Source organism: Aythya fuligula, chromosome 1, assembly GCF_009819795.1.
Source record: "Aythya fuligula isolate bAytFul2 chromosome 1, bAytFul2.pri, whole genome shotgun sequence".
Classification (NCBI taxonomy): Eukaryota; Metazoa; Chordata; class Aves; order Anseriformes; family Anatidae; genus Aythya; species Aythya fuligula.
The window spans coordinates 113645784-113673428 of NC_045559.1; the positions used below are offsets into that span (position 1 = coordinate 113645784).

Below are 27645 nucleotides of genomic sequence, written 5' to 3' on the forward strand. Positions count from 1 at the left end.
ATGGAGGGGTTCCAGAAATTCATTTTACTTCTTTTCATCTTATCTGCCTCACTAACAGGTAGGACACGTTCATAACCCATGAAATGAGCCATCGTGGACTAAAAGTGTGAACTAATTTTAAAGCTATGTAAATGGCAGTTACCGGCAATATCAGATTAAACAGTAAGTCCCAGAGGGGGATTATTCAAAGTGTTTTAAATGGATAAGTTTGCATTTAAAGTCTGAATGTTTTAATGGCTTACAGTGGGCTTCAGTATGCAGGACTGAGCAGTGGATGGGGTGGGGGGGAAGTGGCGAGGCTGCCCTCTCACTTCCAATGAGCAAGGATGTCCCCACTTATTTCTCCCTCTCCTTAGCTTGTCCTTCTCCTGTCCATTCAGGACTGCTCTTGATGGGACGTCTGCAGAGAACTCAAAAAAAAAAAAAAAATCAGCAGCTGATTTTGCTTCCAGAAGTATGTGTAAATTATCATTTTCCTATTTGGCCTCCAATTTACATTTCATTTGCCTGAGTCTCATACTGAATTCAGATAAAAGGTATCCTGGTGGCAGAGCTTTAAAGAAAATGTGAATATAAAGTGAGTAGTTGGGTAATGGAGACATGGCTGATTTGTTTCTTTTAGTCTGGCTGGGGTTTTAAGAGGCTCTGAAAGGATGAGAGGGATGGTATAACTGGTGAAAGGAAACACAATGCAGCAATGTACGGTGAGTTCTTTGAGCAGAGTGGTGTTCCCAGTGGAGTTGCACTGGGATGTGTGATATTCAACAAACTCTTAAACAAACCCATGAAAAGGAGTATGAACTGTGAGGTGGCAGACTTTGCAGGTGGTGCGAAATTACTTGGGACAGCCAAGTGCAAAAAGAGACTATGGGGATTTGTCAGAAAATGTCACAATGCCAAGTGAGTATGTAATAAAGGAGCAGAAAATATTCAGTACAAAGCATCACTTAACTGAAGATGTATAGTGGGGGAAAAGTATAGATATCTTTGGAAAGAGAGAGCAAATTGCTGAAAGAGATAAAATTTCACCACTTAGTGTTTTCAACAGAAATACAACGACATTAGAAAAATCCACAGAAAGCTTTTATCTCAAATACTGGAAGTTGTGTTAGCCCTTCCATTTCCAAGCGGACATACTAGGTCTGAGAAAAAAATAAAGTGTGACAGAGGTTATCAAAGGTATGAGAAGAGGATTCATTAGACTGGATTATTTTTCTGCTCCTGAAAAACGAAATAGTAAAGATATTTTAAAATAATTATATGGAGGTGAATAGTGGAGTGGCTGGTCACAATTTCTCATAAAAAAAAAGAACTAATGGAAGGCAGTAAAATGACTAGAAAGTAGATTTAAGGCAAACAAAAGTATGTACTTTTCCTCACAGGATGTCATCAAGTAGTGAAGCTCATGGTCACTGGATATGGGTGATACCAAATTACAAATAGGCTGAAAAAAAGTGAAACAGTTGTCATGGAGGGTGTATCCATATGTGCTGATGCAGTTGTTGGCTCAGGCAGTCCCTAAATTTTGTAATTTTGAACATTGAGTAATTATTGCAAGGAAGCCTCAATTTTCTTCTGTTTTGCCACAGTGGGGTAGTGGGCAGTGCCCACACTGCGCTGTGCAGCCATGGGATCACACCCCAAAGCAGGGAGAAAAAGTGTATCGTGGGGAGAGGAAATGCAGTTATTGGAAGAAGTGTTGCTGCTCTCATGATTTGAGGAGGTGCAAGGCCATGCGGTGCGGCTAGGCTGCAGAGATAGCTGCATGGCACAGCTGGTTTGAGCATCTTCTGGCTGGCACCACATGCTTTTCAGCATCAGTAGCATTGCAGATCACAGGGTTGGCATGCAGTGCAGGGTCCCAGCTTGCTGTCAGGACACTGGAGGTGCTCCCAGCCCAGGGACCCTCACAATTGGAGACCATAGACAATGCAGGAGGAGGAGGAGGAGGAACCCAGCAGCAGGGCTGGGAGAAGTTGCATTAGGCATCTGTCAAGTAGTGACTGAGAGAAGAGATTGGGAAGACACTCTTGGGGGCTGTGGAAAGGTTTGTGTGGGTGGCAAAATGTGTCACTGAGTACCAATAGACCAGTGTTACTTGACAGAAACATCCTATGTAAGCATTCTAAAGTCTTGTTAACATCAAAAAAAAATCAACAACAACAACAAAAAAAACAATGAATACAAGCAACAGGAAGGGATAAGCGGTTTATCAGGCACTGATGTACATTTAACATGCTATTGGGAAGGACTGAGCAACAAACACTTGGCACTTAAACTTTCACCATTGGTGACCCCTTTCTAGGTGTAAGTGATGTGCCTCAAAGAAGGTGTCCCAACAGAGCTCTGTGCTTCAAAATTCAAGGGGTAATGCAGTATCATGAGGACCGTCTGAAACTTCCCTACTGCAAAGACATCAGTATGGTTATTTGTCTGGGTGGGATATTTTACTGGTTGCGTGTGGGAAAGCAGATGTTAAACCAGCTGTTAAGAGCTGAACACATAATTCCTGTAAAGTGCAATGGCAATCTAGCCTGAGTCCTTAATTTGTCTGAAAGCAACCATCTGCGAGATATTTTTTAAGCAGTATGCAAATGAAACCAGTGCTGAAATTTTCTCCCTAGTGCAGGAAGCAAAGCCCAGCGAAAGACATTAGAGCACTGGTTTAAAGCACTGGTAACTGTGTTTAGATCACGTTTCTGTCATGAATGTCCTCTTTGACCTTATAGAAGTTACTTTATCGGTGTTTGTATATGGGTTGGACAGTGGAACCTGCTATTGGTTTGGGACTTTGCATGCTATTGCAAGATAAAAATTTAAAGCAAAAAGATAAAGAGGCAAGGTTATAATCACAAAAAAAGTTTTGGCAACAGATGGAGAAGGCTCATAAAACTCCATTTTGGTTGTGCTGGGGCTTTCCTGAGATCCAAATGAAGGCAAAGTTGAGCTACTTTCCATTCCTTGATCCTCTTGCGACCCATAGGATCCCTATCCAAGGCTTATGGATCTGTTCTCTAGCTCAGGGAAGTCATTGGAAAGCCATCTGTTGTTCCAGCAGGTCTGATTGATGGAAAAAAATGTAGATCCCACCATACCTATGGACTGATAAAAAATGATTATATTAGATAAAAAAGAAGTAACTCATACCTATCTGCTATACTGTCCTGACAGTCTGAACAAGACAAAAGCAGTATGAGCCACACATTTTTAGAGCAGATGATCCCTGACTGTTCATGTTTAGGGACAAATTTCAAGACTATAGTGGAACTCACAGACACGATCTCATAGCAAATGATTAATTAACAGCTAACAGAGTACTGAAAGTCATTTATTCAGAGCCATGGCAAACCATTATACTCCTTAAGAAAGAAAAGTGTTTACACAGGCTAAGAAATAAAATACAAATGCACAGATATCAGCTTGCATTAAGGGGGGCAGTGTGAATAAGTACTGCAGCTCCTGCTTCATGAGCAACTAAATTCATTTTAGTGTTAATTCTAAGGATGTTTGTGGACAGCTGAGTCTATCATCATGGTAGCTGTTTATGTCCACTTCAACCAAATGGGAAGAATTCAAACAAAGTGTGAGAGTCAAAAAGCTCAGTACATCAACTTGTTGTAGGCACCATGGATGTACAGGGAGCAGTATTGTAAAGGCTGGTGACAATATGAGTCCAAAAAATATATATAATTCAGAGATGAATTTGAGCTTAGGACAGTGTCTCAAACCCAGTAATATCAGTTATGAACAGAAATAGTGGCAATTGGGTGCTGAATATCAAGGAAAGGGGATGTATTATGTGATGTATGTGCTCACTGGAGTGTACGTTCTCAGTGCACTTTCATTAGAGAACTGGTAGCTCTGTAAACGATGCCATCTACAGACATGGGCAATCACTAACATTCAGAGTCACAAACAGAAGAGAGACAAAATGGCTTTTTTTTTTTTTTTGTTGGGTTAACTGTTTATAAAGCAATGTATGAATGTATGCATATAGATTTGATTGCTAAGTTAGTCTTCAAGCTATTTCATGATTTATAACATTTCAGTTCACCTTTACAAGACTGAAGAGAGCTTTGAGTAAATGTTACTGGGAAAAAAAGAACCATCTAAGTCAAACATTTAACGTATCTTATCTGGCTTTATTAACTATCAGTAGAAGTGAAGTTTGCTTTTTATGTAATGTTTTATTGCTCACATACAGATATACTGTGGAGAATGAGGTGCTTGACAGAGGTAACATAATCCAGGAATGTGCAAAATTTTTGTGAAGGTTTTTGTAAATAGGAGAGAACTTGGAGTCAACCGAGCAACGAGCCAGGGAGAGCTAGGTTGTATAAACCTGGAAAACAAAGAATGAAAAGACTCTTGTCTGTAAACACATGTGGTGGGTGGGAGGAAAGAGAGGAGCTATTTATATTAAAGAACTATTCTTGGCACAAAGCTGGGTAGATATAAACTCCCTAGGATTAAGTGAGAGCTGGGAATTAGAAAATGATGTTGACATTGGAGCAATGAGATTATGGGCCATATGCCTTGGGTGCATGCTCCAAGGTTCTGTTTGCAACATTGTACCTGAGACTGGGCTCTGGCAGCATTTATGCAAGCGTTAAATCTCTCTTTTGTGTGAAACAATACAGCATATTCTCTCCTTCTTCTGTCAGCTAATGACCGAATAGAAAATGACTTTTTCAGTAATTTGTGAATTAATCCATTAATAATTAAACTACCTAAAATGCACTTAACCCGGGTTGAATGAAATCTTTAAAACCACTTCATTGCCCTGACTTATCAAGGGAGTAACAGCCATTTCACTCTCTCTTTCTCCTGGAAAATAGCTGAACACTTAGGCTCAGGCTCAATTTGCAGACACTGGGTTTTAATTACACTGCTATGGACTGTAGCGTCTAATTGCTGTAACAGTGCAGAGCTACAGCTTGAATCATTAGAAGTAATGCTGGCAGTCCTGGTGCTTCTGTGGGATGAACATTTGCCAGTAAGTGATGTAAAACTTACTGGTGAGTTAGGTCTCACTGGTAAATCTGCAGGGAGCTCGTGAAATCTCTATCTTGGAGACATTCAGGATTTGGACTCCTTGAAAGCCATCGATATTACCTCAGTTTTTGCTCTACTGCACCTGGACATAGCGTGTTCTGGAGAATCTAGCCAAAACCCAAAGGGAGTCACAAAGTACAAAGACCCAGAGAAGCAGGCTCCTAATTTCACCCAATGCTGATCTTCCAAGTCACAGTCCCTAAAACACCAAAGAGTAATCTGGGTCACTCTTAATCTTTGAAGGTTTGTGCCTCAGGGTATATGATGTCATCTTCTTGACAAATATTTAAAGATTTGCCCACTTCCCATGGGTATTTCAGGGACTGAAGTCACAGCTGCCATTTTGGAAAGAGGCTTCATCCTTTACTTTCTGCTTAGTAGAAGCAAGTGCTTCTGCCTTCTCATGCACACGGGATCCACCACTTGCCTGGGCAACAGCTGCGCCTTCATTACTCTGAGGGCAATGAGAGGCCCTGGGTCTGCTGACAAGGAGAAGAAGACAAAATGCCTTGATTAGAAACAAGCTTTCATTTCTGAAAGATAGTATCTACAAATCATGGTACCTTTTAAGGAGGAAAAACTCATGAATTCAAGCAGATCTGGTTAGAAGAAAGCCTGGGATGGTGGGAAACGATGTATAGGGTGCATGCAAGAGAAATATGGAAGGAGGCAGGCAAATAGGGGAAAGAGCATGTAAAGATGAAAAAAATCGGTGACAATAAGAGGTATGGAGAAGGGACTGGCTACACACTCCTTTATTCATTTAGCTTCTAAAGAACTCGTATATTTTCTTATCTAAAAGTGGAATTTTTTTCCTTCAGCAAAATGGTAATTCTGCTCTTTAGTGAACTGCTGAAGAAAGAAAATTGGATGATTTCAGAATAGGAAAAGAGACAAAAAGTCAAACACATCTTTAAAGAAAAGCATTTAATCTAAGATACAGCTGAAAGATCCCTCCATTTCTGTTAAAAAGGTTACAGGTTAAATTTTTGAAAAATCCTTGTAAACCTATACTTCTAGGGTTTATAATTACTGTTTTAGGGATCCATTAAAGCAACATAGCATTTTACCACTGCTTATGGCTGTGTGGTTAACATTCCTAAGTCACAATTTCAATTCACCATTAATGACTTCAACTATTGAGTGCTGGGCATTATAGAAAATGAAATGAGAATCTTTTTCTGAAAGCATCATGTACTGTTGGCTGTTGGAGGGGAAGTGCCAGCTCAGTTGAGTCAACAGCCTTTTCCAATATCTAACAAAGTACTCAATACCCCAGTACCTCCAATTAAAAATGCTATTTCATCCAGGGCTCTTGGCTTTTTAGCTTTAAATTGCTGGAAGTAAAAATTAAGTCAGATGTCTTTGTTGGTATTTATATATTTACAGATTGTGTGATTTTTTTTTTTTTTTCTTCGTTCTAGGTCTTGGCTTTTGTTATTCTATTGTAAATGGCCCTACTAATGCAACAGTCCTTGCTGGTTCAGAAGCCCGGTTTAATTGCACTGTTATGAAAGGATGGGTCATTCTGATTTGGTTGTTCAAGGCAAATCCTGTCCTCACTGTCATTAATCCTCAAGGACCTATTGAAACATCAGACCGCTTCACATCTCAAAATTATACCAATAATGATGAATTTACCTGTCCTGGTTTCAGTTAGCACAGAATTAATTTTCTTCCTAGTAGCTGGTGGAATGCTGTGTTTTGGCTTAGAATGAGAAGAGTGCTGATAACACCCCGATGCTTTAATTGTTGCAGAGCAGTGCTTATACTAAGCCAAGGACATCTCAGCCTTTGCTCTGTCCTGCCAACGGGCAGGCTGGGGGGTGCAGTAAGAGCTGGGAGGGGACAGACCCAGGACAGGTGACCCAAACTAGCCAAAGGGGTATTCCATACCATCTGACGTCATGCTAAACAATATATAGGGGTGGCTAGCCGGGGGGAGGGGGCCGGACTGCTCGGGGTTAGGCTGGGCATCGGTCAGCGGGTGGTGAGCAATTGCATTGTGCATCACTTGTTTGTACATACTATTATTACTTTCGTATTATCACCATTGTATCATCATTATTATTATTGTTATTATTATTTTGTTATTTTTTTTTTCCTGTCTTATTAAACTGTCTTTATCTCAACTCACGGGCTTCACTTTCCATTTCTCTCCCCCGTCCCAGAGAGGGAGGGGGGAGGGTGAGCGAACGGCTGCGTGGTGTTTAGCTGCCGGTCGGGTTAAACCACGACATAAAAATTAAGTCAGATGTCTTTGTTGGTATTTATATATTTACAGATTGTGTGATTTTTTTTTTTTTCTTCGTTCTAGGTCTTGGCTTTTGTTATTCTATTGTAAATGGCCCTACTAATGCAACAGTCCTTGCTGGTTCAGAAGCCCGGTTTAATTGCACTGTTATGAAAGGATGGGTCATTCTGATTTGGTTGTTCAAGGCAAATCCTGTCCTCACTGTCATTAATCCTCAAGGACCTATTGAAACATCAGACCGCTTCACATCTCAAAATTATACCAATAATGATGAATTTACCTCAGAGCTGATCATCCACAACACGCAGCTAGATGACTCTGGAAAAATTGAATGCAGCACCCAGCAAACTGGTGAAAGCAGCTTTGCCTTTCTTTCTGTTCAAGGTATGTATAGCTACCAATAGAAAGCTCTTTTATTGTACCACACTTAAAGATATCCTCTGACGGATTGCCCAGATTATCTCTGTGAAGGAGTACGTGCTCTCATTCACCATCATTTGTCTTCTTTCTTCTTTATCTTAATTTTACTGTCAAAGCAGGTTTCAGAGTCACATTCAAAGTGCCATTAATAAAGGTCTGAACTGTCCTGCCTTTTTCACTGTTATATCTCTTATTCTTTATTGGATTTCATTAAAGTGCCTGGAGGCATTAGCAGGCCCACCAGCCAAAAACAATCTTTCGGCTAGAAACAGTATGGATTACTTCCCTCCACACAGGCATGTCTTTGTGCATGAACCTTCACTGTCTTTTGGACAGATCTCCCTCCTGCTTTCTAACTTGGGGATCAGTCCGTACCCCACTTATTTGAGTTTGATTTAATGGTGTGTAGAAATAAATCCTTCGAGACACAAAGCAATGCTCTTCATATGACTGCTGCTGCGAGCTACCATTTCCAAGGAACAAAAGCTTCTGCATATCAAGTCCCTGTGTATGAGACCTCTTCCTCCTCTCTGAAGCTTTAGTAATGACAGAGTGCAGCCAGTAAAGCGGAATCTAACCATCAGACACTATCCATTTGTCAGAGGTGCTTAGTGCAGTGAGAACATCTCATTGTCTGTCTGTAAACTTTTCCCAAGAAAACCCAAGAGCATACTTAAAACTTACAGAGAAACATTGTTATTTCATTATGCTGTCCTTCAGCTGTAAATATATAAGGATGCCTAAAAAGTGTAATTTTCTGCTTTTTATTGAAAAGATACTGAAAGCTGAAACTTGTGCTGTAGACACACTGGACAACGTATCTATGAAGTTGCAATATCTGCATGTTTATATCATGCATATGGTATATCTGTGTTAATAATGACTGTTTTTAAATTCATATCTCAAGATATAGCTAATTTTGGGCAGCAAGGTAAGATTTAAGACTATCAGCAGGAAAACAATGCAGATAACTATTCTGAAGGAAAAAAACATCTTTTCCCTCCCACAGTTAATGGATCTTTATTCATCAAAAATAGCACCTTAACAGTTAAAGAGAATGAAACACTTGAAATTGTTTGTGAAGCCTTAGGATGGGCTCCAGCTCCAGACATTACTTGGATGACAAATGACTCTCTGATTGATAAGTCGAGGTATGTTACCCAGCAAAGTCAAGGATCTAATGACCTCCACAATGCCTTGAGCGTCCTGACTTTGACTCCAACAGACACTGAGATTTTGACTTGTTTAGCTGATATAGAAGCACTCCCTAGCCCTCAGAATGCAACTATAACTGTTTTCTTTGTCAACTCTACTCCAGGTAAGTGAATGTTTGTTGTACTTTGCCTATGCTATTTTCTCAGAACTGTCCTTTATACTTTGTATTGTTTTGAAAAGTATTTTATTTGCAAATTAAACACTGTGAGATATGCAAAGGTGATAGAAGTAGGACTTGATAGTCACAAACTGATACGTAGGTACAGTTAATTTCACCTCTGTGAAAGGACTGGTACAAGTCTAATGAGCCACAAAGTCCACTTAGACCAAAGAGCCATTGTGCCTGCATTCCTTTATCTGTCATGTTCTTTTTTGCATCCTAGAGGACAATAAAAATTGTCCTACAGCAATATGCATGGAATTCTTTGGGCAATGCATTGCTTGCTTATTATTGCCTTTTATTTAAGGAAATTCAGTGTCTAAGCCAAGCATGAATGTTGAGCAGACAGCAAGAACTGCTAGCAAGACTTTGATAACCCTAAGCATTGTTACTAATGTTGTCAACATATATATATACTTTCATAATACCACAAATCTTTGGCCTTACTGACAACCTATGAAAATATAGGAAGACAATATCAGATCGTGCTTAGGAGCATTTATCTGTTAGGACTGGCCAAGCGTCTCAACTGTAAGGGAGAAGACTCTCAAGACAAACTGAACTTGAAGCACTAATCACATGGCAGGGAGCTGAGGTTTCTGGGCATAAGTACACTGCCACTGATGGTGTGACATAGTCCACCCTGTGGTGACAGCCTTTAAATTAGCCTTAGCCTGTGGTATGGGAAATGCATGGGACGTATGGGCTGTCTTTTTTTTTTTTTTGCAACAAGTCTATACAACCCCAGCTGCCTGCTGTGAGGAGTAGGGCCTAGAATCTACATTTCTTTTTATGATGTGGTAAGCATCATGAACTTGTATAATCAAATTGACAGCTTCTCTTGAACTGATTCATTTACTGCAATGGGTGAATGTGCCACATACAAAAACATTCTCATAGTGGATTGATGAGGGGTATGTTTTAGAAGTTTTTACATACAAACAAGTGAGGAGGCTGAGTAACTGTGCCTTTTATTTTACGGATGAATCAGTATTAGAAAGTCTTTTCAGAAGTACTTGCTTTGTAATGAAGTTGAAAGAGGTCATTTCACCATTCTTACTATGACTATTTTGTAGTCAGATTGCTCCTAATTACTGACTAAGCAAAATAGAACTATCCTGAGGAAATTAATAAATTCCCCTGCCTACTTGTTTGTGAAGTACTGAGGTATCCACCCTCAGTTTCCATAGCTACTCATTGTAAATCAGAAGAGGAGAAAAACAGATGTCATGAAGCACAATTAGTGTATAATTAGTGATTGTATAGGACATAATTCATTGCTCTTTGGAAAAATCATTTTGCAGCATCAGACACTCAAAATTTGTCAGCAGTTGAGAATATGAAGTCTTCAGATTATTAGAATGAAATAAAGACATGACATTTATGGCAGAAGAAAATTTCTAATGTATGTCACATGTAAAATCTCAGTGCTTGTCTGACTTTTCATATGTAGACTCAACCTTAGCTAGATGGTGTCAGGAATGAAGATTAGCTTTAAAAATTTAAGAAATCCTTCCCCAAAACTGTTGTATTATTAGTTTCAGTTGCTCCTCCTCCAGAGGTACCTCACTCACACCAGAGTTTTGCTGGGCCCCAGATTTGGGAACTTCTATGGAGTTATCACAGCAGAGGTATTCACAGAGCTATTATTGGAAAATGAGGTCCTCAGTAGAGTCCTTTAGCTGGTCCCAAGCTCTTTGTGGCTTCAGTGTTGACTGCATGTGTTCTTTGTACTGCAGAAGGTGAATGTAGGGAATCCACAAGGAGCCAGATCTTCCTCTGTTTTTTATCTTAGCCAGAAAACTCCAAAGTGTCCAAGAAGTGATATCCATCTTTTTTCAGTCTCTCCTTTCTCCTTGGTCAAAAGCATGTGCCTGGGAAAATTCCCTTTTCTGCAGATACTTTGCCCAAGCAAATTCTTAGACAGCTTTAGGAGGAACCAGGTGTCAGAACAGCAGCTGAGAATGGGCCCTATGGAATGAGGAGGTGGCTTTGTACACACCAAACACTTAACGTAATGTGGTGTGGATTTATTCCTACTTTCACATTGAGCTGGCAGCTCCTGTATTCATGCCTGCTGGTCCCAGCCCCAGTTTCTTTCTGGATCCTCCAAAACTGGGGAGAAGCTGCTATGCTTAAGAGCTGGGAGTGTTTGTGTTGTATCCTGTCCTTATTTCAGCTTTGTAGAGCCTCTTTGGACATGTAGCATGAACTTGACAGGGTGGAAAGTACCTTGGTCTGGCAGCCAGCTTGGGCGTATGGGCCTGTGTAGGTGTGTTTTGCTCCTCCCTTCATTGCAGAGGTTAAAGTTAGCTCTATATTTAAACAGCTACATGTTTCATATCTTAGCCATCTTGAAACCCTGTGGCATGTTTTATGGAATGAATTAGGATAATATATATATATTTGTTTTGGTACTTCTGGATGAAAATATAATGAACAAGTTTCTCATCAATTGTAATCACAACTGATTACAGCATATGGATTTAACTACTAGTCTGCAGGTTAGTGAGTGCTTGTTTTCTCTAATTGTCAGAAGAAATTCAAAACATTCTGATTGTGCATTATGATTAAAGAAGACTGGAACAAATTGCTTAATCATAATGACCCGAGCTTCGGATAATTCAGACTCCTAACAAAGGTTCAAGCTTTGTAGGAGGCTCTGCTCCTGTATCTTTGCAGTCTGAAGCCTCCAAACCTCAAGCAAACCAGGCAAATTCATAGATTTGCTCCTTTATTCCTTACCATAAGTAAAGCATTGGGTACCCTGGGTCATACGTCAGGGGAATAGCTCTGACACTGTGCAGCTACCAGACATCTACATGGCTGCGGTACCTTTCCCAGAGGCTGCCAGCTAAATGTAACCATGCAGCTGTTAACTGGGACTTCTAATGAGGACGTGACAATCATGAGCCCAGTGTGACAGAATGGGTATTGTCGAGTTTGGATGCGTTTCACACCTGTAATCACACCTGAAATGTTTCTCTAAACAACTGTCAAAATGATTTGGGGGCTGCTTTTCAAAGGGTAGACAAATTAGATGTAGTTCTAAAATATCTGGTCAAAACCAAAGGGCAGGATGAGAATGCGGCAGTGAGAACCGACACCTTCCTTATACATCCAGCTGCATAAGAAACTTGGGGTATTTTCAAAGTTCTGTGATGCAGAAGCTCTCTTAGGAAACCTGCTCATAGCAACCAGGTTCACCAAGATGTTGAATTATCTTGAAATCACCTCATCTAGCACTGTAGATTACAGCAAAGACAAAAGAATAATTTAATGTTGTTAAACTGCCAGTAGTGAAGATGGGCTAGTAGCTGCAGTATCCTGAACTGTGCTACAGTTCTTGGACTTCACTGATCTTTAAGTGAAGACCAAATAGATGACCTACAAAGTATGTCCCAAAATCAAACACCTGCTGAAATTAGTGGGAGAAATTCCATTGTGGGATTCATCAGAAAGTCAAATCTACAGGCTAGAAATCTCCACCTGTACTAGGCACCTAAGACTGTGACTGTGGTCAGTGGGGAAAAATGGACGCTTCTTCAGAACTGATCATCTTAACCAGAGGGACACATATACATTTGGCCAGGTGAATGGTAACCCAAAATACCTATTTTCTCTCCACTGACAAAAGTAGCTAGGCAAGATGTTTAAAATCTGCAGTATAGATATCTAAATTGAATCTTAACCCCTATCCCCAGCCCAAAAGGCCTCCAAAGGATGATGGGACACTCAGCATATCTGCAAACTAAAATTTTGGTTGGAATATTTTTGGAATACTTGGTTGGAATATTTTTTTCTGAAAGAAATGGCTGTCAGAAAAGTTACCATTGCAATAAAGAAGTTTATTTTGGAAACATTTTGAGAGCTTGGCCACCACCCATAAATACAGAGACCATCATCTGGAAAACACAGCCTCCTTGCTAAATAGTCAAGAAGCAGTTAATAGGTTTTCATAGAAAAGTTAAATATTTTGAAAACAATGTTTTGAGACTCTGATAAAACAATATTTATCCATTCTGATGTAACAATATTTATCCATTTAATTTAACAGAAAATGGTTACAGTGAAGACAGCATAAGCACATGGGTTATTGCACTTGCAGTCGTGTTTTCAATTGTTGGTTTTATTCTCCTGGTCATTATTATTGTGGTTGTCGTACGCTGCTGCTGCCTAAAGAAAGGTAAGTGGACCTTCACAATTGGCCTATACATTAAAAAGTGCCTTAAATTAGATATAAATCTACTGCTTATGACAGTCCTTGTGTAGTGCAAAGACCTGTAAGCAGAAATGCAAGCAGACTGATCATGCCCTTAACCATGACCAGCTTAAGATGCTCCCTACTCTCACCTTGCTTTCTCCTATAACTCGGTCCCAAAGTAGTCCGTGGCACAGAGTTTTGCCACTCATGTTAACAACAAGGGCATTTCAGGAGCACGTTAACTTCCAATGACGTTTTGTTCCTGTCTTGAAGTTCTTTGTTGAAACCTATATTAAGGTCTGTGATCCTGATTTCCAGTTTCTTTGTAAGCTGTCCTGCAGGGCTATTGCACAGTCCTGGAAATAAGGAGGGGAGATGCTCTCGTGGTAGCTGGAGCACAGTGCACGCTCTGAGACGAGCTCTCTAGGAGGTCGCGTTTTATTTTCCAGCATTTTAAATACATTTTTCTTTCCCCCCCCAGGATCCACGTACGAAAGTGAAGCAAGGTAAGCTGAATAAGGTGTGAACAGCAGGCTGCCTGCCTCTGGGTCCCGGGCGTTTGCCGGCACGTCCACAGGAGGTCACTGTGAGCCCAGCAGCGGGGCCCGGGGCTCCGCGGCAGATTGGCAGGCAAATAAAATAATAAAATAAAACAAAACATAACAACAACAAAAAAATAAATAAAATAAAGTAAAATAAAATAAAGTAAAATAAAACTAAGCAAAATAAAATTAAGCGAAACATAAAATATAATAAGCTGCCCCGCTGGTGAGTGTCGACACTTAATCAAGTGATTACCAGGCATGCTTGAATACCAAGCTGTTGGTACGTCATTGCACGGAGTTGAAAAATGTTAAAAATCCTGAGCTGATGGGTGTGAGTATTAATACTGGTAATTACATTATAAGTAGTGCAGCTCTAACAGCAATGTCAGTGAGGTTACCAGAGTTACTTTTCTAAGCTGCTAGGGAGCGGTGTAAATTCATGCACAGCTTGTGCTTGCAGGGCATTTATCTCCCTGTCTCTTAATGAGTTTACAAAACGTTACAACACGTTGCCTTTCATTTTGGTAATACCTAGCTTCATTAACGGCCTCTTGTGGGGAAATTTTGTAAAGGTCTGTTGGCAGATTTCCACTTATACACTATTTTTGGACATGAAATAAAATAAAAACAACAGTACTGTTTTCTCCTGAGGAAACAATGCTAATCCTACCATGCCATGCCAGTAAGCTTCCATGTGACTTCTTAGTTTATGATGCTTAATCGATCATTTTACCAAGTGCAGCTACATAAATAGGGCAGGACTACATCAGCAGGGAATGGGAGGTCAAAAGCAAGTGCAACTTGCATATCGGTTTTGGTATGAATACAACACTACAAAACCTTTTTGCTTCGATTCTGACCTGGTTGTGCCACAAGCCCTTTGCAAGGGTCAACCCTGCTATGACAAAATCAATTGTACATTCAGGGAGGCATTTACCCAGCTGCAGGGACTGCTATGGCCAGGTCCATGCCCTTTCCAGGGCCTTGCCTTGCTGATGCTGCCCCTGGAGGGTCTGCACAGTGCCTCTTACAGGCAACACAAACAGACCCAGAGGAGGGCTTAGCATTACTTTTTCCCAATGTCTTTGAATCTGGTCTAGAGCAAATATTCATGAAAAAATCTTAGTACAGTAAAGCTCCTATTTTCCCATTAACTCGAATCATGAGTTGTCATTCCAGCTTTGTAGAAGTTGCTTACAGCCTAAGAGTGAAGCAAAAGGTAAAGCACATGCTTAAGCACTGGGCTGAGTCCAGGCTTTATGGATTAGCTGGGACAAGTCAGTGTTGACAGTTGCACAAAGGCTTAGTGTTTTTTTTTTTTTTTTTTTTTTTTTCCTTGGGGGAACCTACCTGCAGTAAAAAGAATAATGACTGTCCAGATTGTGGAAGCTATGTTGAGGTAGTAGTGAAGAAACAGTGAGACTAAAGATATATTGTTTTGATTCCTACAACATTTATTTTTAACTTGGCTGGTTATTTTTCTGTACCTCCCACACTTTTTTGTAACTGATTTTGGCTTGGCTACAATGCTGGATTTGTTGAGACCTAAGGATCAGATAAAATAGACTGAAGACCATCTTGTGGAGGTAGTACTCCTAAACAATTGCTATCTCCTATCAACCATGACAGGTTTCTTTGTGGTATTTGACGTGTTTATCTCCTAAAAAAAGTAACCATGTAGTCACAACTGGCTAGTCAGACTTCCGTGTGCATCAGAAATACTCATCTGAAGCTCTACAGACCTGTAAAGTGATTCTTACTGCACATAAATAAGTTGATGCAACAGCTTCCACAAGTACTGCTAACCGAGAATATTTCCCTCTTTCCCTACAAGTCCCTGGATTTGTAGGGAAAGCTGGGCAAAGATGGACCTGGGATCATCCCAGAGAGGAATCTGTGGTTAGAACAAATGAATAGTAGCGTTTTTCCTAGCATAAGTTTTTAGTAAAAATGCCCTCTTTTCTCAGTGTGTAGCTCTGCAGGTCACCTATGCAAGTTCAGAGATGCATAACTTTAACCAAAGAAGTTCTATCAACTTCTTTGTGACTATGTTCATGTGCACAGTAAATTAACTCTGGGGTGTACAGGTAAATCACCTGAGAGCCAAACTGTGTAGATGTGAGCTGGCATGCTTTCTTATTGCAGTTGGGTGGGTTCAGTCAAAAATCATGAGTTGCTGTAGATGACTTGACTGGTATTTCCTTATTGGGCCACTGACTATCCTGTAATTCAGAATTAGAGATAAAAATTAATTTCCTACAAAGCTTGTGATCTGGAACAGAGTCTTCACTCTGAGAAGATTGCTTACTCTATTTTCCTTCTTGCTTGTAAAGCAGCTGATGGAAACTTTCTATCCAGAACTTCATAGGCAGTATTTATATAGGACGAGATTTGCAGTAGCTGAATATTTGGAAGGCCCAGATGTATTTTGTAACTATTTTTTTCAAAAGTGGGACATATAATATTTTCTCTGATGCCTACTACCCAAGAGTTCTCATATCATAATGAAGTTCTAATGACAGTATTTTTTTTTCCCTAGGAAAATTTCAACTACAAACAAAACAGATGGCCATGCAAAAACTGGGCAAAGGAATGGTAGTGAAAATGAGGGATACATTCCAGAGGAACCACAGCACACAGGACGAATCCCTAGTGAGTGAATTGCATATCGTCAAGCTGTTTTTCAACACAGGCACACAAGTGTTTGGATAACGCATCATGTAATTAAAGAACAAGATTCCACAACACCTTATGAAGGACTTGTTCTCATAAAATTTTGGATCATCTGGAGTACAGTCCTTCAAAAGCATTGAGAAAACATCCAAGTTCTTTGGAGCTGAATTTACTTGTAATTATGCATTTTTTTGTTGTTGTTGTTTTGTTTTGGTTTGTTGGTTTTGTTTTTAATGACTTTGTTCTTCCAAATACCTTTGAGGGCCAGTCCTGGACTTCATATGATTGTTGATTTAGGCAACATTTTGCACATTGGACTGAAAAACAAAAAACAAAGCAAAGCAACAAAACATAAACCAACCAAACAAAAAATGAATTTAAAAAAAAAAAAAAAAGAAAGAAAATGAAAAAGAAATCCACAGGAAACACAGGAGACATGACAATTGACATTTTGAGGAAGCTCTTTTCCTTCAGTTAGCTCCTGGGACTTGTGCTACATCCCTGACTGCAGCTGAATCTCTGAAGGTTTTAATACTCATTCATTATTAGCTTTTTATCTTTTTATTTTTTGTTATTTTGTTAGTAGCTTTTTCCTGCAACTGAAAAATAATATTTTTGTTAATTAATTATATAAGTTATTGCAAGGTTCATCTGTGCAACATTATTGTCCAAAGTATTCCCTTTGGTAATGATATTTCAGGATATCATATCACTATCCTCACCTTACTTTCAGAGAGTGTTTCCATATTCTTGGGGAATGATATAGCCATGGGTAAAAGAATGCATCCATTTGTTGTGCTGAGTAGCATAACGCATTGTCTCCAGCAGTTATACCATAACAAGACACATAACAGAGCAAGAACGTCTTTATACATGTCTTTCCTTCCACTCCTTTCCCCCAAGGAATTCCATGAAAAAGAGAAGCAATGATGCCCAGTCTCACCTGTTGACTTGAAAGACTTTGAATATATCAGAATTTCTGAGACTCTTCAATAAGTTCAAATGCTATTGAATTACTGAAGTGGCTGGAGATTCACATCCACAGTGAGCATAAGCAGATATTATTAATTTCCTTAAGAAACCAGGCTTACAATTACATTTTACAGCAATGGTTCTTATTAATTTTATTTATTTGTGGTCTCTATAGAATAGTTACTGCACAGTGACTGCAGAGCCTGCACAGTGACTGCAGGGTAGAAAATACAGACAGGTAGGGGGGAAAGGGTTGGAAGAAAGCTTGTTTTTAAATGGCTTACGTTTTCCACATGAAAACAGTTGAGCAACCATCCTTTACAGTCCTTTTCCTCACATTGCTGACTTCATTAATAAAAATATGCTAGTGAATTATGATTTTCCTGATAAATGACTAAGGCATTATAAATTCTAGTCCTTAAGCACAAAGTCTCTTCTAAAGCAAATGTGAGTCTCCACCAAAGCTTTACCCAGCACTTGCATTTAGAACTGCATTATTATCAAAACGTTTAATCAAACACTTAATGGCATAAAATTATTGTGCAGAGTCTATAATCCAGGCATATACCCTTGTCTCTCTAACAAATAAATTGTGAAGAAATAAATACAGTGGAAAGATTTCAAGAGCATGTGGTATTGTAAAATGTAGCAGGTTCAAAAAATAGAAGGAAAACTAAGATAAACCCAGACAAATTTATTCTGCTGGCTTCTAGATAGGCTTCTTTCATATTCATTAACTAGTGTTTGGCTGACAATATTAAAGCATATTTAGCTGTATTCCTGAATGGCTTGTGGTTATACTATATGTGGTTATACTATCGTGGATACTGAATAACAGTAATTTTGTATATTCTTATTACAGGAAATGTCCCTCCTCCTCCAATGTCTACAAAGTTCACTGTCCGTGATGCAGATTTAAAAACCAGGTCTGCACAAAAGGTAATTGTAATCTTTTTTTTATTATTATTATTATTTTTCCACACAGTGCATATTGTACTTTAACCAAACATAGATTTTGGGTGGATGTAGATTTTAAAACTCAATTACAGCTGTAATTGGATAAGTGGAATGATCCCTTAAGCATTTGTGAATTTTCTGTTTATAATGATGCATGCCTTGTGTTTTAGTCTTGCATTTAAATTGATTTATTAGGGGGTGGGAAGTGGGGGAGAAACAGACACTCCAGATATTTGGAAGAAATGTCTAATAATGCTTTAGCCACCATCTGTTCTCCCCAGATTCCTATTACATCTTTCTCCCCACCTCCTAGCCTAAAGTTATAGAGTCACAGACTGTTGCTCCTCAGTCTGTGTCTGCTTTTTCATTTCCATTGCTGCTCATATTTTTCTTTCTCCAAATGTCAGCAGGGACTTTCTCCCAGCACAGTCGGTAGCCCTGACTAGGACAGTGTTACCATAGGACAGTGTTACCATAGGCCTTCTCATCATTCCCAGGATTAAAAAGTCACCTTCTCTCTGACCAGCCCACTTGATACCACTAATTCCATCTTCCACCCTCACCAGACAGAATAACTCTGGCTCAGCTTTTGAGAATTCGCCTCTGCATACATTAAGCCATTAATATGGAGGTTTGCTTTGCTCCAAGTGTGTAATAATGCTGGACAGCTGTTACACATGTACTGCCGCAAAAGTAGATGTCTGCAATGTTTGTTTTTTTTCTCACCAGTCTCCAGACTAGACAAGGTGTGGATTTGAGATAGAGGCACCATTGAATGTGGTGCTTGATGTTCCTTTACAAACAAAATCCAGTGCAGATGCAGTCAGTAAAAAAGCTTTTTCTCTGGATAATTTAAAGATTGCATTTTCCAATTGCACTTCCATACTGCAGAAGTTTCTTCAGTCAGGAGCCTAGCACCAATCTAAGAGACCTTTGGCATCTCAGCAGTAAATGATGGAAGGGGAAGCAAGGAACCAACATCCAGTCTACTCTCATGTGTTGTCCCCTTTCCACAAGACAAAAAGCATAAAGAAGCAGGGCTCGGTGTTTATTCCTCTATTTCTTTCATCCTCATCTGCCTCTATTCTGAAGCATGGTGGTAGGCTCTCAGCTTCTTGCACAACAGCAACATGGATCTTAATTTATGCCATACATTTATAAAATAGATTTAACGTCTTCATGATTTTTTTTTTTTGGCCAATATTCTCTTGGGAAAGTAGCAGTGATGTGGTACCAAGTTCACCATTCAACACAGCGGTAACTCATTTATTTCTGAAGATATGTTTCAACATGTGCAATGCATAAATCTGTCTTGAGATGACATTGCATATAAATCATAGCAGAGTATGTCTTGTTCTTGAAGCACACAATAAAATTTAGGAAGTACTCAATCAATGATTAAAGCAATGATCACAATAATAACAGTAAATATAATAGGAATGATAATGATGTATCTGTAGCTGGTAGTTATTATGTTTGACATTAATTACTTGTTAAACAAAACAAGTAATAAATGCGAAGCTGAAAAGCATGCTCAACACAGCTGAGGGTTGAAACACGAAACTGAAACACAAAGGTGCAGCCCTCTATGTCAGATGCTGGGTAGGATGGCCTAGGAGATCTTTGTAGCTGAATATCTAGGGAAACTTTGATACCCATCAGAGGGACACAGCATAGAGTTGAACCATTTCTGTTAAACCACTTGTCCCTGGGCAATATTTGGTACTAATCTGCTAAGGTGGTTTCTAGTTGCTTTGGTAACTGCATGCAGATTTTTGAAAGATATCGAGAGATAATTTGCAGGTGAAAAATATTTATATATATTTTTTAATATGTTGAAGGAATATTTAGCAATCTAAAATTGGCTCGTAAACAAAAACTACTTCTCAGTGTGAAAGGGCTTCTCAGCATTTTGTGATGGCACCATCTTGTACATACAGGAGCTGATAAAGGAAACGCAAATATTGTCTGATGAATGTTTTACCTAAAATTGTGGATTTACAGTTCATGATTTAGGTTTATGGGATTATATAGAAACATAGTGAAACATTTCCCAGGCAACATACAGTGTTTTTGTCTTTTACATTCATAACCTTCCCTGATAAATGCAAAAGCTCTCTTTTCTGACAAAGAGGTGAGTTACTGGATGCATTTTAATGAAGTTCAATCACCACTGTAGCCAATATATTGCATAATAAACGTTGTGGTGCTCCTTCATTATAACACATTTTTTGTCAATCAGCAGAAATCAGGTGGCAAGCCATTTAACTGTTTGCTGATAAGTTGTGTTTCTCAGTTCCCTTTCCCCATATGGATCCTGGAAATATTCCCAAAGGATTTGGGGATATTTTTTTTTTTGAAATTTTTAAAGAGAAATGGAGAGAGAACCAGTGAGAACCAGGACAAAGAGGGGTTGCTCAGACAATTTTCTGCGGTCAAGGAGGCTGTATAGTGGTGGACTCCAGCAAGTTACCATTCTCTCTCCTGGGTAATCAGGAAAAATGAGCTAACACCTTTGTGGTGCTTCCATGGGGTCAGTAAGAAGTGAAGAGACCATGTTCTCCCTCAGAAACAGTGTGGGGAGGGAACAAGGAACGCAGCTACTGATGGGAAGAGTCACGGAGACTGAAGACCTAAATTTTTGTCTCTCACTCTCTGCAAGGTGAACTTAAAATTTCTGTAGCTGGCTTCCTTGGAACTATGTGGTATTGGGATTCACCACAACTACAAGGCCAGAAAAGAGGGCCAAATGGGCAAAATTTGAATGGAATTCAGAATTAAAATTAGAAGAAACTCATGGATATGGAGACAAGATGGAAAGCAGGGCAATCATGGTGAATGAAGATTTTTCAACTAAGTATTTTGACTGGGCAAAGGCAAACATACCTGCTACACAGTATGTTTCCCCCTCTGCCAGGAGAAAACTAGATCACAGAATCACAGAATCACAGAATTTCTAGGTTGGAAGAGACCTCAAGATCATCGAGTCCAACCTCTGACCTAACACTAACAATCCCCACTAAACCATATCCCTAAGCTCTACATCTAAACGTCTTTTAAAGACTTCCAGGGATGGTGACTCCACCACTTCCCTGGGCAGCCTGTTCCAATGCCTCACAACACTTTTGGTAAAGAAGTTCTTCCTAACATCTAACCTAAAACTCCCCTGGCTCAACTTTAGCCCATTCCCCCTCGTCCTGTCACCAGGCACGTGGGAGAATAGACCAACCCCCACCTCGCTACAGCTAGACGGGAAGTTTCAGCTTGTATAAGCTCCACCTGCACAGACTGGAGGCATTAGAAATCTCCCTGGGTCTCTGAGGGTATCAGCTTTAAATTTGATACCTTCTGTTCCATATGTAAAAGGATCCAATTTTAAATGATTTGAGAGATTAATGAGGACTCTGTATCAAAGATTTCGCTTCCTTAGAAATCTTTGCCCATTGACCCAACATGGTCAACAAAGCCTGAAACACCTACTGGGTCTCACAGTAAAAAGTGACAACAGAAATTCACGTAGGTGGTCAGCTATGGGCCAATCAAACTAGCTGAGTCAGAAACTAAAGCAAAATGTTCACAGAAGATAAATGTTGTCCGGTAACTGCACTGATAAATTCACAACATGAACAAAAGATCTGGCAAGTCATCTCAGGGAAAAGTAATGCCTAAGTGAAGGAGAAGGGAAAAAAAAGAAAAAAAGAAAAAAAGAAAAAAAGAAAAAAGAAAAAAAGAAAAAAGAAAAAGATGTGCTAGACATTAAAAAAAATGAGGAATATCGAACTAAATTATTGAGCTGAGGAAAAAATTACCCACCACTAGAAGAGGAGGCCAGGAGCATCAGTCAGGGGTGCTGGAAGGTCCTCTTTTTGATTACATTAGCCAAGAAAAGGTCAAATGGAGAGTAGAGTTACTGGCTGCTGCTTAATTGCATATTTTGTTACCGTCAGCAATGGCAGGAGAGTGATCCTTGCTCCCAGTCCCAGGGCTAAGCTGCAGGCCAAGTGCCTGGGGGGCTGTTTCATACGCCCTAACCCACTACACAGAGCTTCTTCCAAAACCCAAGTGCAGTGTGGGGGATCCTTATCCTGGCTCTGGCAGATTTTGGGGTAGCCCCATGAACAGCTTAGCCTGAGCAAGGGCCATAGGGCCACCTCAGAGGAATGGAAATTTTGCAAGTCCCACTGCTACCAAAGGAGCTCTAGAGACTCAGGATCTTGCAGGACTGCACAGTCTCCTACACAAAAATCATAATTAGTCCATTTAATATGCCATAACTGTCTGTGATAAAACAGACCATTTTGTTAAAGGGAGTGCTTGTTTACAGTGGGACAGGTTCATCCGTGCTGTAATTCAGCTGACTTCAGCAGAGCTAGCCAAGGCTTGGATTGACCACCACAGCCACACTCTTCAGTCCAGACCGAGTCACTATTAATGGGGACGGATCTATTTTTCTCCTTAACTACTCCAAATGACACTCTATAAACTGCAAATATTATGTAGCTGTGGTTGTGGTTGTGGTTTTATACCGAGGAGGTAATGAGTGATGGATTGTAGCTACATTTATTGCATTGTATATAACTGCTCTGACTCAATGGATTGTTTGAGAAGAAAAATTAAGCCATCAAAATCAAATTAAAAGACCAATAAAACAGAAATATAAACCAATGACAGCAAATAATTTTACCCTTACTGGTGAAATGTACTGTAGAGTATGTCATGTTATGACATTCATTGGTCAGCATACCTTGATTAAGAGAGTAATAAATATTGATGATACAGATGTGGAAAGGCAGGTGCAGCTTGAAGACTGAAGCATAATTTTTTCCAAGTGTCTGTGGCAGAAGGGGAGCAGTGAAGCTCCATGGGTGGGAATAAACGACAAAGAAGTACGAAGGAATTGCCAGTTTGTGTGTCTGTTGATGGACAGGGAAATGTGCTGAGTGTACTAAGAGTTGACAGGATGGAACTGGTTTGCTATTTGAAGCAAGGGTGTATCTAAAATATTTTGAGGGTATCCAGAGTTTTTGGGTGGGTGTTTTCCTGTAAATGAAGTGAATTTAGAAAGAGAATTAAAAACTGAGGGAAGGGGGAAAAATAACCTTCAGAAAGCTGTGCCTCCATGATTTTTTGTTCTAGCAGTTAGCAGAATGTGTGATGCATGCAGACACATTTGGAAGTACTCCTACCACATTAATTTCAGCAATTTGTTCTAATGCAGTTAGACTTGGAATTTTTTTTTGGCTGGCTAATAGCAGGCAAAGCCTTCAGCTTGTCACACATTTCCACAGCGTCAGTGTCTGAGGAGCTGCCATCTGTCAAATCAATTTAGAGATCAGAGCCCTGTTTCATAATGCCAGATGTGTGTTCATCATTCATATCACTGATGTCATATGGGTTGCACAAATGACTACAACATGCTTGCAGTAGCAGAAGTCCTTTCTTCATTGACTGAAGGATTCAACCCTGCAATCAGCTGATACACACACTCATTTTGTCCTCTGATTCACCCATGTATTGCTGGAATTGCTGAAAGAGATGGAAAGATCTGGGCATCTGTTTCCCCAACCAAACCACCAAACCATACAACACTTTTCCCGGTGTAATAGTCCCTTTATACTAATCCTTATAAAAAGGCATCTGGGGCAGAATGGAAGTCAACAGGCAGGTCTTGAAATACAAAGGTTTAAATATGAAATGGCTCTTGTCATCCTACTCCCTTGTATTTTGCATTTATAATGCATTCTATTTGAGATCTTCGACAACATCAGAAAGTGAAGTTTAGGTCAGTGAACCAGCAGCCCCAATTTCAGCAAAGTTATACATAGTTAACTGCAACCTCTGTGAGGCTATTCTACTTCAGAGAAAGCTCCGCAGAAAATGGGACAGTAGCCAGCATGAATTGATAGGAATTCATGAAATTCTTCATTAATTGATATCACAGCACAGTGAGAATAAAATATAAGTAACACGGAGCATTTGCTCTAAAGCAGGTAACAATGCAAGATGCAGCAGGGCAGAGAGGAACCAGGTCTATTGTGGGCACGGTCCCCACCCCAGCAGCAAACTTGCTGCTTGGTTCCTTCTTTGGTGGTGAGGAGAAATGGCATGACAAGGCATGGACTGGAAGGCTCAGTCTTGCAGATGAGATTTTTAAGGCAAAAGAGGAATGCAGGGGTTACATTTTCCCAAGTGCTATCAGATAGGAATGAATAGTGCCGTTTAGACCCAGCTGGTGCAAATCCTCAGGCTGCCTCCTATTCATAAGCACACACAAAACAGGATCTTCTGTAGTATGGCCTCCTAGTGGCCATAAATTCTGCCTCTTTCATCAGCATTACCTGATGACCTTCCTGGTTAGTGTCTTTGTTCCATCTGTAAATCCAGGTGCAAGAATATTTTTGTGCAACAAATTCTTCAAAGTATTCCCACCCCCATATTTAGTGAAGTATGGGATTCAAATAATTACCTATGCCAGGAATTTTCAGAGACAGTGTTCAGTGAGGAGCTCTTGGACTCCCTCTGCAATTTTCCAGGTACTCGGCATGCGAACTAGTTCAGTATACTTTATACTCAAAGGACAGTGTAGAGTATCTGGGAATGCTTGCTTTCCACAAATACAGCACTTGCCTTCAGCTTTTTCCAGCTGTTCTTTTTCTGTTGTTCCACTCTACTTGTAAACGTGTTAATTTTTTGAAGGAGCAGTGGCAGAGAGCATCTCAAAACCTCTGCCCTAGTGAGAATGCCAGCCTTAGCAGACCTGTAACTGAAGGACCAGGAAATGCCAAGTAACTGTTCTGCAATAAAAGGAGAAAATCACATTATATATTAATCTCCAGGGTAACACAGACCAGAGGAAACTTCTCACGTGCTCTGGCAATGAATGAGTGATGTCTCTGTTGAGCACCACTAAGGTCTTTGTGCTATGGCTGAACTATAAGAAATTAAGAGCAGCAGAGAGATCTTGGAAAAGGTCTTTTGAGCAGAGACAGGCAATCCTGTTACTTCCCAGAGCACCGCTCCTCTCTGCTGAAATAAACAGTAAAGGAGGGTAAATTTGGAAAACAGCAGCATGTTCTTGCAACAAAAAAAGAGGGGGGAGGGGAGCGAACAGAGTTGTGTTTAGAACAGAAGGCATCTGTCTTATGAAATGTTTCTAGGATAGTTATATTTATCCCATGGTTTTCCTTGAGGTGCTGGGACTCATTAAATACCAGAGAAATGTTGTCCACATTTGTTATCTAACATTTTCCTCTCCGGCTTATTCAATAACGTAGAGGTACCAAATACATTATTCATGATGTTTCATACTGGAAGAATACCAAGGCAGTACAGGCTGTACATGATTAATGATTGAGAAACAAACTATAGGAAGTTTGGTCAATAGTTGGGAACCAGCTCAGGCTTGATAAAAATTTCAGCTGTGAAGAAAAGTGAAATTTCCATTAATGCCCAAGGGACTGCGACCAGGTGGGAAAATGCAAGGAACAGTAGCCAGCAGCAGAAGCATGAAAGTAATTGGGACTGGAAACCCACAGCACTGATTTCAAACGAGGACAGTGTTTTCAGAACTGCTGAGCTGATCTCACTGGGGTCAGCTTGAAAACACTGCTGTCGGTGGAAGCAGAATGATGCTAGCCATGGGAACTTTAAAAAAAAGCCAGCCTTAGATAAACATGGAGATGTTGAGAATGTTCTTTCAGGTGTATGAAATACTGGCATGCTTATTGTTGCAATTTCCAGTGTATTAGGAAAGCAATGTCAGATGTTAACTTTTTATTACAGCTTATGGGTTAGTTTCTTTAAGAAAACTGGAGGGGAAATGCCCAACAAAATCTTTTGCTTGGAGCAATAAGGACTGCAGAGCACACAAGTTCTTAGATAGCAGAAGACCATTTAATGAATTCCCAAAACTGTCATCGGTGTATGCACGTGAGACTTATATAAGCTTTTTTTTTTTTTTTTTTGGTTTTATTCTGCCGTTCTTCCTTTTCTTTGTATTTAGATTCTGAGTGGGTTGCTGATGATAGATTTAATTTTTTCATAATGCTTTGGGGTGAGGGGTGGCAGGTAACCTCTTGAGGACCCTTGTGGGACTGCTTTTCTAGGATTTCTTTTAGTTCGGTAACTGCTTTCATTCTGTCCTAGGGGCAGCCTCAAAAGCGTACTGATCATCTGGTCAGCCCAAAGAAAATTAGAAATGTGACACATGTTTAGAATGGACTTCTGGAAATTCATCTGTCAGCTGCATTTTATACTTGGATGGCTTCCTGTGACCAAGAAAGGTCACCACCAGTTCTCTCAATTTATAGATTATTTTTGTGTTTATTTATCATGCAATGAAATAAAATTGTAACCTCTGCAATGTAGTATATGATAGCTCAGCAAAATAATGGACACAAATGGCAGCCTTAAATTCAGAGACAATGAGTTTGATGGGACTCTACAACAACAAGAATCTGGTTTGGATCTCGAAGGAATCACCAAAACTCCTATCAGACAGAAATATCAGGTTATCCACAGCAAGTTCAAGGACTAGAACTGCTAGTGATTGATTAGCTCAGAAGAATACTGGTTAATAAACTATCTATTGCTTTTTTAAAATTTACATACAGCTGATCATCTCAAGCTCTTAGATCAACCACATTTTTCAGTTTCTGTTCTGTAATAAAACCAAGAGAAGTTCTCATCAGGGCTATTTCAACATTTCTAACAAAACTACCTGTGGATCAGAAGTGATTCTTTTTAAAAAAATCAATACATTGTTTTGTTAGAAGTATTTGTCTTAAAAATGTTGTTCCAGTGTTAAATAAAAAGCAATTACCCATGTGCCAAAAAGCAATTACCCATGTGCCAAAAATTCTGTTTTGACTGAAAGACAAAAATCTTGAGCTGAAAAATATGGATTTGAAAATCCTGACTTTTAAGAGTTGCTGCTTGAATGCTTTATGTCTCTCTTATACTTGCGGGCTGAGTTTGGCAGCCACATGATGTGGGTCACAACAAAGGGTGGCTGTTCCCAATCTGAAAACTATGGTTTCATTAAAAAAAATGCTTAAACATGTTAGTTTTTTTTTAATGCAAAGACAAACTTCTTTCAGAAAAACAGGTTCTTTTCCAGTGTGCTCATCCTTCTACCCACTCAAGGCATTCTGAATTATTCAGCGTTTTGCATGCTAATCTTTTGTATGAG

The 27645-nt window shown here is 39.7% G+C and overlaps 1 protein-coding gene across 1 annotated transcript; it reads left to right on the forward strand.

Moving 5' to 3' along the window:
• On the forward strand, positions 1-26669 carry IGSF5 (immunoglobulin superfamily member 5). Its single transcript, XM_032196253.1, has 8 exons — positions 1-58; positions 7373-7693; positions 8739-9047; positions 13162-13290; positions 13790-13814; positions 16393-16505; positions 18361-18437; positions 26601-26669. The coding sequence occupies exons 1-8, from the start codon at positions 1-3 to the stop codon at positions 26667-26669; spliced, it is 1101 nt and encodes a 366-aa protein (XP_032052144.1).
• The last annotated feature ends 976 nt before the right edge of the window (positions 26670-27645 follow it).

Bases quoted from the DNA above. Each gene is read 5' to 3' on its own strand.
- IGSF5 (XM_032196253.1), top strand. From the start codon at position 1: ATGGAGGGGTTCCAGAAATTCATTTTACTTCTTTTCATCTTATCTGCC. The intron at 13,291-13,789 runs GTAAGTGGACCT...TTCCCCCCCCAG, and splicing joins CTGCTGCTGCCTAAAGAAAG to GATCCACGTACGAAAGTGAA. The intron at 16,506-18,360 runs GTGAGTGAATTG...TTCTTATTACAG, and splicing joins GCACACAGGACGAATCCCTA to GAAATGTCCCTCCTCCTCCA.